The sequence below is a fragment of the Balaenoptera borealis genome (genome assembly GCF_965194805.1).
Source record: "Balaenoptera borealis genome assembly, chromosome: 11".
Lineage (NCBI taxonomy): Eukaryota > Metazoa > Chordata > Mammalia > Artiodactyla > Balaenopteridae > Balaenoptera > Balaenoptera borealis.
This window is the reverse complement of record NC_138868.1, coordinates 52,029,610-52,043,293: the sequence shown is the minus strand read 5'-3', so window position 1 is coordinate 52,043,293 and position 13,684 is coordinate 52,029,610. Positions and strand designations below refer to the sequence as shown.

Below are 13,684 nucleotides of genomic sequence, written 5' to 3'. Positions count from 1 at the left end.
CCATAATGTGGGTGGGCCTCATCTAGTCAGTTGAAGACCTGACTAGAACAAAAGACTGGTCTCCTGAGTAAGAGGGAATTCTGCAGGAGATGGCCTTCGGACTTGAACTGCATTATCATCTTTTTCCTAGGTCTCCAGTCTGATGGCCTTCAACTTAAATTGCAGCATCAGCTTTTCTCTAGGTCTTCACCCTATTATCCCACTCTGCAAAATTTAGACTTAACACCTCTATAATTCCATGAGCAAATTCCTTAAAATAAATGTCTTTTTATACATCTACACATGGTACTGGTTCTGTTTCTCTGGAGAACCATACTAACACAGTGGCCTTTTGTGACTGACTACTTTCACTTAGCATAGTGTTTTTGAGGTTCATCCGTGTTGTAATATATATCAGTATTTATTACTTTTTATGGATGAATAATATTTCATTTTATGGATATACCATATTTTGTTTATCCGTTGATCTCTTGATGGACATTTGGGTCATTTCCACTTTTCGGCTGTTATGAATAATGCTGCCATGAACTTTTGTCTACAAGTTTTTGTTTTAACATCTATTTTCAGTTTTTTGAGTGTATACTGAGGAGTGGAATTATTGCAGTATGTAGTAATTTTATGTTTAGCTTTTTGAGGAAGTACCGAGCACAACAGTTTTGCACAAAAGGTGTACCATTTTACATTCTTACCAGCAGTGTATAGGGGTTCTTGTTTCTCCACATCCTGGTCAATAGTTGCTCTTTTCCATTTTGTTTTTGTTTGTTTATGTTATAGTCATCCTAATGGGCATGAAGTGTTATCTCATTGTGGTTTTGATTTGCATTTCCCTAACAACTAATGTTGTTGGACATCTTGTCATATGGTTATTGGCTAGTTGTATATCTTCTTTGGACAAATGTCTGTTTAATACTTTTGCCCATTTTTAAATTGGACTGCTTGTCTCTTTGTTGTAGATTTGTAAGAGTTCTTTGTATATTCTGGTTATTATACTCTTATTAGATATATGATTTGCAAATATTATTCCATTCTGTTGTCTTTTCATATTCTTTATAAGTTCCTTTGATGCACAAACATTTTTAATTTTGATGAAGTTCATCTTACATATTTATTTTGTTGATTATGTTTTTGGTGTTCCATTTAATAATCTGTTGCCAAATTCAAGGTCAAGAAGATATATTCCTATGCTTTCTTTTAAGAGTTTTATAGTTTTAGCTATTACATTTAGGTCTTTGATCCATTTTAAGTTTTATGTTTTGAATGAGATAGGGGTCCAACTTCTTTCTTTTGTGTGTGCAGATCCAGTTGTCCTGGCACCATTTGTTGAAGAGACTATTCCGCCTCTAATGGTCTTGGCATCCTTGTTGATAATCAGTTGGCCGTAGATGTTTGAGTTGGTGTCTGGACTATCAGTTCCATCAACAGACATATACAGAACACTCCACCCAACAAAGCAGAATATACATTTTTCTCAAGTGCACATATCTCAAGGATAGACCATGAGTTGGGGAATAAACAACTATCAATACATTAAAAAATACCAAAATCATGCAAAATATCTTTTCTGACCACAATGGAATGACACTATAGAAATCAACAGAAGGAAAACTGAAAAATTTGCAAATATGTGGAAACTAAACAATATAATCTTAAACAATGAGTGGGTTAAAAGAAATCACTAGGAAAATTAGAAAATACTTTGAGAGGAATGAAAACAAAAACACAACATAACAAAACTTATGGTATGCAGTGAAACTGCTTGGGAAATTTATAGCTCTAAACACTTACATTAAAAATGAAAAAAGATCTCATATTAACCTAACTTTACACCTAAGGAACTAGAAAAAGAGCAAGCTGAAACCAAAGCTAGCAGAAGGAAGAAAATAATAAAGATTAAATTAGAGATAAACAAAACAGAGAATAGAAAGACAATAGAATCAGTGAAACTAAAGTGGGTTCTTTGAAAAGATCAACACATTGACAAACCTTTAGCTAGTGTAAGAAATAGAGAAGATGACAATAAATAAAATCAGAAGTGAAAGTGGGGACATTACATCCTGTTCTACTGAAATAAAAAGGATTATAAGAGAGTACTATGAGTAGTTGTACACCAACAAATTGGATAACCTAGACGAAATGGATAAATTCCCAGAAACACACAAATTACTAAAACTGAATCAAAAAGAAATAGAAATGCTCAACAGACTTTTGACAAGTAAAGAGATTGAATTAGTAATCAAAAAAATCTTCCAACAAAGATAAGTCTAGGACTAAAACTCATGGTTGAATTTTACCTTATGGTTAAAGAAGAACTAACATCAATACTTTTCAGAATCTTCAAAAAAGTAGAAAATCAGGGAATACTCCTAACTCATTCTATGATGTCCTTATTACCTTGATAACCAAGGTCAGACAAAGATACCACAAGAAGCTACAGATCAGTATCCCTTATGAACATTGATACAAAAATCCTCAACAAAATACTAGTACACTGAATCCAACAACACATTAAAAGGGTTATACACTATGACAAAGTGAAATTCATTCCAGGAATGCAAAAGTTCAACATAAGAAAATCAAGGAATGAAATATACCATATTAATAGAATGAAGGGGAAAAAAACCCCATTAATAGCATGAAGGGGACAAAATTCAATACCCTTTCATGATAAAAACACTCAAACTAGGAATTGAAGGAAACTTCTTTAATAATCCTGTTTTCTTTTTGTTTTTTTTAAAATATTTACTTATTTAGTTGGTTGCTCTGGGTCTTAGTTGTGGCAGGTGAGCTCCTTAGTTGTAGCATGTGAACTCTTAGTTGCAGCATGCCTGTGGGATCTAGTTCCCTGACCAGGAATCAAACCTGGGCCCCCTGCCTTGGGGGCTTGGAGTCTTAACTGCTGCGCCACCAGGGAAGTCCCCCCCACCCCAAGGAAACTTCCTTAACATGATAAAGGGCACATATGAAAAGCCCACAAGTTAAAATTATACTCAGTAGTGAAAGACTAAAAGCTTTCCCCCAAAAGGAACAAGGCAGGATGCCCACTTCACCACTGCTATTTTCTTGTGACTTTGACATTCTATAATTCTATCTGAAAGTGGTATTTGCTTCATTAGGGTTTTTGTTTGTTTGTTCGTTTTTTGTTTTTAAGTTTTAAAAATTCATCTGCTCCATGGCAGCATTTTTCTCATGAGGGTCCTTTAGCTACTCTGTTTTTCCTGTGCTGTTTTTTCTTCTTTTTAAAATTTTGTATTTGCATAGATCTATTCTTGCTCCTTTTGGGGTTATTTTTGAATGAAGAGGGTTTTTCCTGTATAACTTTTTAGGATACCAGAAGTAGGTATCTTAGGGTAGCTACAGTCTTCAAATTTACAGTAATTTTCTTTATGACCAGGGTTGAGTGTATGAATTTATTTTCTTTCTCCTCAGCTAGAGAAGATGGCTGCTGCAGGGCCGTTCATAGTGCAGGCTGTCTCACTATTTTTTTTTTTGCCACACCAGCAGCCTAATTTCTGCCAGTGTAGATTGTTTGTGTGATTTCTAATTTAGTACTTTCTCCTCTGTTTCTTCAAACTGAGCAGCAAACAAAGCTCCCTCTACCAGCCCATGTCCCCTGTTTTTGTTGTTGCGAATGTGGTTTAAATTTTATACCTCAGAAAGTTGCAGTTGAAGAAATGTACTCTCCCCCACCCCTTTGAGTTTTGGAACCTCATGCCTTATATTTACCCTCCTTCTCCAATTTAATTGTCTCTCCTTAGGCGTCTCTTCCACTTATATTTCTTATGTTTCCTAGTTTTATTGGAGATCATGTTTGCATTTATGTTTTTTATTCTGTTTGTTGCTTTGGGTTAATTTCTGAGAGAAGGGAGATTCTGACTTTGCTCTGTTATCGAATACCAGAAGTACTTAAAATGTAGTTTTTTGTTAGTGCTTTACATATTCAGTTAGTCAAAATATTTTAACTGGATTAAATTTCATAATTATAAACTGTAGATGTGATATTTTCACTTAGCTAACAAATACTTTTTTAGTATTTACTATGTGCCAAGGCTGTTCTAAGTGCTTTATCAATATGTACTCATAATTCTATAAGGTAGATGTTCTTTTTATTCCTACTTAATTGATAGGAAACTGAAGCATGGTAAGGAAAATTAACTTGCCCAAGGTTACCTAATTAGTAAGAAATAAGAACGAACACTTTCTACTTTTCATTCTATGCCTGTAGCATTTTTGGGTCTTGGCATCATTTGATTATACCTTATGTTAGTGAATCCCTTCAGAGCAGAGTCCATGCCTCATTCATTTTTATATTCCCAGTGCATATTTAGTAGAATACCTGAAATTCAGAAGATACTCAATGAATGTTGTTGGTGAATTAATATTTTTTATTAGGAGCCAAGTAATTTTCTCTCTGTCAGACTTGTATAGCTTCAGTTGTTCGTTCTACTTGCCTTGTTTAAAAATTTTTTTTGTTTTTGGTATTCTCATGTCATCATTTTAATGCTATTGCCATATTTGTGTTAATAACACCTCTAAAAACAGCTGTTGTATTCCAGGGCAAAATTATAAAGGTTTCCTTATGAAAGAGTTGTCAGTGTCCTGATAATATAAGTACTAGTACCCTTACCCCAGTTTGCTATCCGTGCTAACAGATTATTTTTTATATTCTGATATTAGTTATTTTTAAACAGTGTCATTTGTAAAATAAGAGGTCAGCGAACTCAGAGTAGTAAAAATGTGGTGGTCATCTTGTAGTTCATTTGTTTTTATTGCTGAGTTTTATTCCACTGTAAGAATATGTCACTGTTTGTTGATCAGTTATCCCACTGGCGGGCACTGTTTCCTGTTTTTGGCTCTTTATGAATAAAAGTGCTATGAATATTTTTGTCAAGTGTTTTTGTGGAGATTTGTTATCATTTCTCTTGGTAAATGTCTAGTATTAGAATTTATGTCAAGATAGATGTATGTTTAGTTACATAAGAAATACCAGATTTTTTTCCCAAAGTGGTTGTACCATTTTACATTCCCATGGACTACATGTTAGAGTTTCATTGCTTTGTACCCTCACTGATATTTATAATTATCAGTATTTTTAATTTTAGCCATTCTGGTGGGTGTGTTTATTTTTAATATTCATCATTATGGGTTTGATATCCCATCTCCACTACCACCATTAATAGTTTGAATGTTCTTCAGTGTTCTGCTTATCCTGGTGATGAATTACAGAGTTAGGGGGTTCCCAAGACAACTCTCACTCCAGATACCAACTGAAAGTTTGGAGGCCTCCAAGACCACCTTCACTTCTGACATGACTTGCAAGATCGTGGTCCCCAAGACTAACCTTGGATTTGATAATTTGCTAGAAGAACTCACTGAAAGTTTACTTAAAATTATGGTTTATTATAGTGAAAGGATATATTTTAAAATTAGCCAAGGGAAGAGGTGTATTTGGTCAGTTAGATAGATTGACTGCCCATGTGGCTGACCTTGGTCTCCAGCTCCTTCAGAAGTTGAGCTGATACCACATTCCCCCCACCCCCCCACCCCCCCCCCCACCCCGACCCGCAATAAATCATACTGTTGTTAGCGTTTTCTATCTGGCATGGCCTAAGTGTCCCAGGTAAACAAAAACACTCTTATCAGGCACGACATTCCAAAGGTTTAGAGATTACTTCCCAAAGCCAAGGGCAAAGGCCAGACCTCTCTTTGGGTGCAGCTAAACCTTTATTACACACCTTTATACCTTCCTTGGTTGTTTTTTATTTTTCTTTCATTAATTTTCTAAATATTTTTGTGACTTTTTAATGAAAATTTCAAACATACAACAAGGTTGAAAGAATTTTACAGTAAACACCCATCACCCAAACCTTAATTCTACTGTTAATATTGTACTATACAGTGTACTCATTTTGTCACTTATCTATGCATTTACCCATCCTCTATCAACAATCCACCTTATTTTTAAAATTTATTTCAAAGTAATTGTACACATTACCAGGCTTTTCCCTAAATAATTCAGCATGCAGATCATTAGAGTTCAGTATTCCATATAGTTTCTTATTTTGAGGTAAAATTTATATACAATGAAATATAAATCTTAGGTATACGATTGCTAAGTTTTGACAAATACATACACTCAAGTAACCCAGCCTCTATCAAAATTTAATTTTGTATTTTTCTTTTTTTTTTTAAATTTATTTATTTTTTATTTTTATTATTTTTGGCTGTGTTGGGTCTTTGTTGCTGTGCGCGGGCTTTCTCTGGTTGTGGTGAGCGGGGGCTACTCTTTGTTTCGGTGCGCGGGCTTCTCACTGTGGTGGCTTCTGTTGTTGCAGAGCACGGCCTCTCGGCGCGCGTGGGCTTCAGTAGTTGTGGCGTGCGGGCTTAGTTGCTCCGCGGCATGTGGGATCTTCCCGGGCCAGGGCTCGAACCCATGTCCCCTGCATTGGCAGGCGGATTCTTAACCACTCTGCCACCAGGGAAGCCCCCCCCCCCCTTTTTTTTTAACATTTATATATTTATTTGGCTGCACCGAGTCTTAGTTGCAGCATGCAGGCTCTTTTAGTTGCAGCAAGTGGGCTCTTAGTCGAGCCAGGCGGGATCCAGTTCCTAACCAGGGATCGAACCTGGGCCCCGTGCATTGGGAGCATGAAGTCTTACCCACTGGACCACCCGGGAAGTCCCCCTCCTTGGTTTTTAAAGCTCACAAAATGTTTGTGTTAACTGATATAATCTGTGACCAAGGTCAAGAAACTTAATTGGTTCATATGGATACAGACTGTGATCTTGGTTCTGCCTATCCCAGGAGCTAACCTAACTGAGCTGTTTAACTGAAACTTATGAAGAGTCTGAAACGTGATTATAGAGTTTCTGTCTGTTCATTCATTCAGCAAACGTTTATTGAACTATTACCGTTTTCAGGCACTGTGCTACACATGTAAATACAAAGCACACTCATTGCTCCCAGGGAACTCCATAGTCAATTCACAGACAATTACAGTACTGGAAGTGCGTGCTATGTTATAAGATGCTGGAGGACCACAGAGAGGGTGTCTAAATCACAAGTGGAATTCAGGAAGATTTCTCAGGAGAGGTCATGTTTAAGCTAAGTTTTGAAGGATAAGAGATTTAGGTCAAGTAATAGGGGAAAGGAATTCCAAGCAGAAAGGACCACATTTGCTAGAGTGTGAAAGCAGGAGCCTAGGTCCTTTTACTATATTTAGCTCTAGCCTAGGATGTGAATGGAGGAGTTTATAGAGATGAAGCCACACTAGCAGTCAAGTCTGGATAGTAAGTAACCTCATCTGTCATGTTAAAGGAATTTAGATTTTTTTCCAGGAGTGATGAAGAGCCATTTCAGAAATGTTAGCAGGAAAGTGGCTTGATCAGATTTATTTTAGGAAAATTATTTAGAACATTAGATTTTTATTGAAGAATTGTTGCATGGGTTTATTCTTATTCCTTTCTATATGATATGGAATTTATATGAGTTGATTGAAAATTAGTGCTTTTTTATCTTTAATTTTTTTTCTAATTATAGAAATATTATTAGAAAAAAAACATAGAATAGAAAATAAAGAATCTCACGTCCCCTTCTTTTAACAATAAAAATTTGGATATATTCTTTGAGTGGCCCCCCCAGATATGTATTTTCCAGGTATACAGAATTTATACAGATACCTGTATTACATAGAGGTATCTATTAATATTTTTAAGATAAAATGAGATCTTGCTTTACATATTCTTCTGAAGCTTTTAAAAAATACTGGGTAATATATTGTAGCTTTCTTCATAGTATTTATAATTATCCCATTTATTATTAAATATTTCTTTGTATAATGATTTATTTACTATCTGTTAGTCCTATTTGATGTCTGTCTTATTCAGTGCTATATCGTCAGTACCTATACAGTGTCTTTTCCATGATAGCCAGTCAGTTAATGTTTATTGCGTGAGTTAATTGAGGCTACCTTTGTATACCAGCACATACAGAATTACTACATTCTTTTTAGTGGCCATATAGGATTCTTCTGAATGTAATAGAATATATTTTGAAAGGTTAGTTTGTTCCATTTAACTATTAAATTTTTAAAAATATGCAGTGGGAATGTAAAATGGCACAGCTGTTATAAAAAATAGTTTGATGGTTCTTCAAAAACTTATGCATAGAATTATTATATGACCCAGCAGTTCTACTCTTAAGTATACATTCAAAAGAACTTAAAACTTAGTTCTACATAGAAATTCATAAACGAATGTTCATAGCAGCATTATTCATACTATTGAAGATGTAGAAACAACTCAAATGTCCATTGGTGGATGAATGGATGAATTGTAGTATATCCACACAATGAAGTATTATTCAGCCATAAAAAGGAGCAAAGTATTGATACATTCTACAACTTGGATGAATCTTGAAAACATGCTAAGCGAAAGAAACCAGACACAAAAGATTACATATTACATGATTCCTTCTATATGAAATATCCAGAATAGACAAGTCTATGGAGACAGAAAATTAGCTTAGTTGTTGCCAGCGGTAAGGGGAGTGGGAATGGAGAATGATTACTTACTTAATGGGTATGAAGTATTATTCTGGAGTGATTAAAAAGTTTTGAAAGTAGGGAGAGGTGGTGGTTGTACACACTGTAAGTGCACTAAATGCTGTTGAATTGTATACTTTAAAATGCTTAATTTTATGTCATAAATTTTACCTCAGTAAAAAATATATACATGTACACATGGTATAGATTCAAACAATACAAACAAGAAATCAGTAAAAGGTCTTTCTTTTACCACTACGACCGATTCCTTTCTTCATAAGGAACCATTGTTAGACCAGTTTCATGTTAAATATTTCAGGGAATTCTATCACAGTGATTCCTAAGGGGACCACAGTAGCATTTCTGAATGGTACAGTTTTATATTTGATGGACTGTGGTAACTGAGAAGTATCATAATGATCATAATCCAGCATATACATGTAAACATTTTTATATGAAAAGATAGTAATATACTATATATATTATTCTGTAACTTTTTTGTTTACTAACCATTGTATCTTCCTATAAAGTTGCAATTTACTAAATAATCCATCTTTTCCCCTTTGAATCAAAATGCCATCTTTTTTAGTTACTAAATTTTTATTTATTATATTGATATTTGGTATTTAGGTATATTTGGGTGTATTTCTGACTTATGTTTCATTATCTCTGTTTGCTCATTTCATTACCGAGCTGTTTTAATTACTGTTGCTTTTAAACTTAATTTTTACTATCTGGTGAGGGTAGGTGATAATTTTTAACATTATTCTTTTTCAGAATGTTTATAACAATTCTTTTAATGTTTATTTTTATTTATTTATCTTTGGCTGCATTGGGTCTTTGTTGCTGTGCACGGGCTTTCTCTGGTTGCGGTGACTGGGGGCCACTCCTCACTGCGGTGCACAGGCCTCTCATTTTGGTGGCCTCTCTTGTTGCAGAGCATGGGCTCTAGGCGCGCGGGCTTCAGTAGTTGTGGCACACGAGCTCAGTAGTTGTGGCTCGCGGGCTCTAGAGCGCAGGCTCAGCAGTTGTGGCGCACGGGCTCAGTTGCTCCGTGGCATGTGGGATCTTCCCGGACCAGGCTCGAACCCGTGTTCCCTGCATTGGCAGGCATATTGTTAACGACTGTGCCACTAGAAAAACCCCTATAACAATTCTTAAGTGTTTATTTTTCCATTTGAACTTTATAATCAACTTACCTAAATAAAAGAAAAATATTGGAACAATGGCAAACTTACCTCTCAGCTCCTCAAACCTTGGCAACTGATAATCTACTTTCTGTCTTTATGGACTTGCCTATTCTGGACATCTTGTATAAATGGAATCATATAATATGTGGGATTTTATGTCTGGCTTCTTTCACTTAGCCTGATGTTTTCAAGTTTCATCCATATTGTAGCATGTATCAGTACTTTGTTCCTTTTTATGGTTGAGTGATATACCACCATATGAATGTAGCACATCTTGCTTATCCTTTCATTAGTTGATGGACATTTGGGCTGTTGTCACTTTTTGGCTATGATGAATAATGCTGCTATGAATATTCATTTACAGGTTTTTGTGTAGACGTATGTTTTAAGTTTTCATGGGTATATACCCAGGAATATAATTGCTGGGTCTTACGGTAACTCTATGTTTAACCTTTTGAGGAACTCTCAGACTATTTTCTGAAGCAGCTGTACTGTGTTACATTCCCAAAAGCACTCTATGAGAGTTCTCATTTCTCTACATCCTTGCCAGCACTTGTTTTTGTCCATCTGTTTAATTATAGCACCCATTAATATTTTAAAAGAGAAACTGATGTTGAATTTTAACAAATGCCTTTATATTTTATATGAAGGTTATCAGAAGATTTTTTTGCTCTGTTCTCTTGCTGTGGTTTATAATAAATAGATTTCCTAATATTGATGATGTAAATTTTGAGCAGTTGTGATCTTGTATTTGTTTTCTTTATTTAGAAGAAGAAATTACTTAGTAGACATGTAATTGTTTAACAACAACTAAAAATTGCACTGACAATTTTAAAATTAGTTGATATGCATGTTCAGAGTAAAAGAGTTAGTTCCCCTTTTCTTGCAGACTTCACTTGAACATTCTTATTTCAAGATGAGATACATCTAAGGTTAAAAGGGTTCTAAATAAATAGCTGAAATATTTCCTTTCATCTTTTGTAAAATATTAAAAATACCACCTCCTTCAAAATACAGGTAAGTTTTCAGATTTTTAATGATTAAAGTTTAAGCGAGTTCATTTTAATTAGTCTTGTTTGCCTGGGGAGATATATTTAGTAACACAGTCATAATAATTTCTCAGTCCAATTTTAGTAAAACAACATGGGTGTAAAAAAGGTTTGTGCATATGTTTATAAGTGCATTTATTTACTTAAAATAAGGACTTTATTTTTTCAAACATCAAACTAAAACATCAGAAAATATAGAAAGCAAAATCAAAAGAAGAAAATGAAAGCCAGTAATCCCACTGTCCAGAGAAAACTTACATTACTATTATATATATGTATATGCAGACACACATAATTTACATATATACACACATACACCAAATATATATATAATACAGTATACAAATGCATGTATACAGTGTGCTTTACATATATGCATATATAATATATAGTTTATATGTTTTCTCTTAAGGAGAGTAGACGAATTGTATTTTAAAGGACTGTGTTAAATGCTTTATAATGTATTTTAAAGGACTGTGTTAAATTGTATTTTAATTGTATTTTAAAGGACTGTGTTAAATGCTTTATAATGCACCAAACCCCATAAGGAAAAGGGTCTTGCTCAACTCTTTTTTTGTTTGTTTTTTAAATTGTGGTAAAATACATATAAGATTTACTATCGTAATCATTTTTAAGTGTACAATTTAGTGGTATTAAGTACATTCATTTTGTTTTGCTGCCACCACCATCCATCTTCAGAACTCTTTGCATCTTGCAAATCTGAAACTCTATACCTATTAAATAATAACTCCTCTGATCCCCTCCTCCCACTCCCTGGCAACCACCATTCTCCTTTGTGTCTATATGATTTTGACTGCTCTAAGTACCTTATATAAATGGAATCATACAGTATTTGTTCTCTTGTGACCGACTTATTTCACTCAGTATAATGTCCTCAAAGTTTATTCATGTTGTAGCATATGTCAGAAATTCCTTCCTTTTTAAAGCTAAATAATAGTTATCCATCCCAAACAAATGTAGTAAAATTTTAAATACTTTAATTTCTTATAGAAGAAGTGAATAGTCATGTTGGTAAATTTAAATAATTATTAAAATGGGGAGTTTTGGTTTATCGCCTTTTTTTCTATTCCAGCTTTTTCTTTATATTTTTCACCTTTTACTGTGATATCTCTGCCTTAATGAAGTGCTTTTAAGAGCACGGATACCTGACACCTCACAGAAAAGTCTTTAAACTCAGACTACTCAAAGTAAATTATTAATGTTATCATATTTCATTGACTCTACCTTGCCTGTGGTTTGTAAGGTACACTGTTATTTCATGTACTGTTAAGATAGAAAAAAATACTGCCAATCATTATTTATTTTTAAAGGAACATTTATTTATTTATTTACTTTTTGGCTGCATTGGGTCTTTGTTGCTGTGTGTGGGCTTTCCCTAGTTGCGGCGATTGGGAGCTACTCTTCGTTGCGGTGCGTGGGCTTCTCATTGAGGTGGCTTCTCTTGTGGCGGAGCACAGGCTCTAGGTGCACGGGCTTCAGTAGTTGTGGCACGTGGGCTCAGTAGTTGTCTGCCAATCATTTAAAAGATGAATACCAATATCATAAATGTTAAAATGTGAAAAGTATTTACTGTAGAATCTGTGAAATATAATACATGTGTGGAAAGGGTGCTCTTATTATACCATAACATGTGGTGGCCTTGTACTTTGTTTTGTGACTCTTGTAAAAGAATGGAATGAAGGAAATGATTTGACTATTTCATGTTGAGAAGCTGATCAAATTTTGATTTTCACCTTGTTTTCTGTAGTCCCTCTATGTTTATTATTATATTCAGGAAACATTTTTACTACCTACTATGCACTAGCCATTGTGATAACAGCAGCTAACATACACACACACACACACACACACACACACACACACATATCTGCCTTTTACTCTGTGCTGGTCACTATTTTGAGCACTTTATATATCGTCATTAACTAAATTTTACACTATCCCTATGAGATAGATACTATTTCTATATCCATTTTACCAAGAAGGAAACTGAGGCACAGAGAAGTCAAGTGACTTGACCAAGGTCATACAGCTAGTAAGTAGTGGAGCTAGGATTTGAATGTGGATTGTCTTAACTCCAGGGTCTGTGGTGTCAGCAGTATTCTTAGGCACATAAGGTGAATGACATATTGTGCCTTCCCTCAACACAGCTTACCAAGCAGTATGTGAGGGTGTGTTGATAACTGTACATAAAGTTATTGTTATATGTTTGGTAATGAATTTTTATTTGTGTTTTTAGGACATTCAGTCAGAAGAAGGCTGCTATTGAAAGAGAGTATGCACAGGTAAGCTTGGAAGTGGAGGTCCCCATCCTAGAATACCTCTTCTTTGGCTTAAGGGCAGATATGTTTGTTGGAGAGAAGTGTTGGCATCCCTGTATCCTCCTTTTCTTATTTTTGGTTCTCTCACTTTGATCCTCCTTTTACTCCATTTGAATCTTCAAATGAAGAGCTAATTTGCTTCTTACTACAAAGAAGGTTGTGAACATTCTGGGAGAAGATAATAGTCACAATATTTGTAAAGTATGTACAAGTATAAGTAATAGTGAATACATTTTACAAGTATATGTACTCATTCTCCCTTATATATCCCATACTCTGCAGTTTTATGAAAGGTTAATTATTTTTGTTCAATCAGGTATTTATTTCTCATTAGGTCCCTGTTGATAGAGAATGGCATGCTTTCAGTGGATGATATGGTGCTATTTATAGGGAAATTTAAGCATTTATTTTATTTTTTTAAAAATATTTATTTATTTATTCATTCATTCATTCATTCATTCATTCATTCTGCACCGGGTCTTAGTTACGGCATGCAGGATCTTTGTTGCAGCATGGGGACTTCCTAGTTGTGACATGCGCAATTCTTAGTTGCAGCATGTGGACTC

General features: G+C 34.6%; 1 protein-coding gene across 6 annotated transcripts in view; it reads left to right on the top strand.

Annotated features, from left to right (window-relative positions):
• The window catches only part of FCHSD2 (FCH and double SH3 domains 2), a 310,099-nt gene that overhangs the window by 52,448 nt on the left and 243,967 nt on the right, over positions 1-13,684 (top strand). For all 6 annotated transcript variants that reach the window (XM_082342951.1, XM_082342953.1, XM_082342955.1 and 3 more), the window contains exon 3: positions 13,037-13,082. In XM_082342951.1, the coding sequence (XP_082199077.1) occupies positions 13,037-13,082 (46 nt within the window). The remainder of the gene's footprint in view (positions 1-13,036; positions 13,083-13,684) is intronic.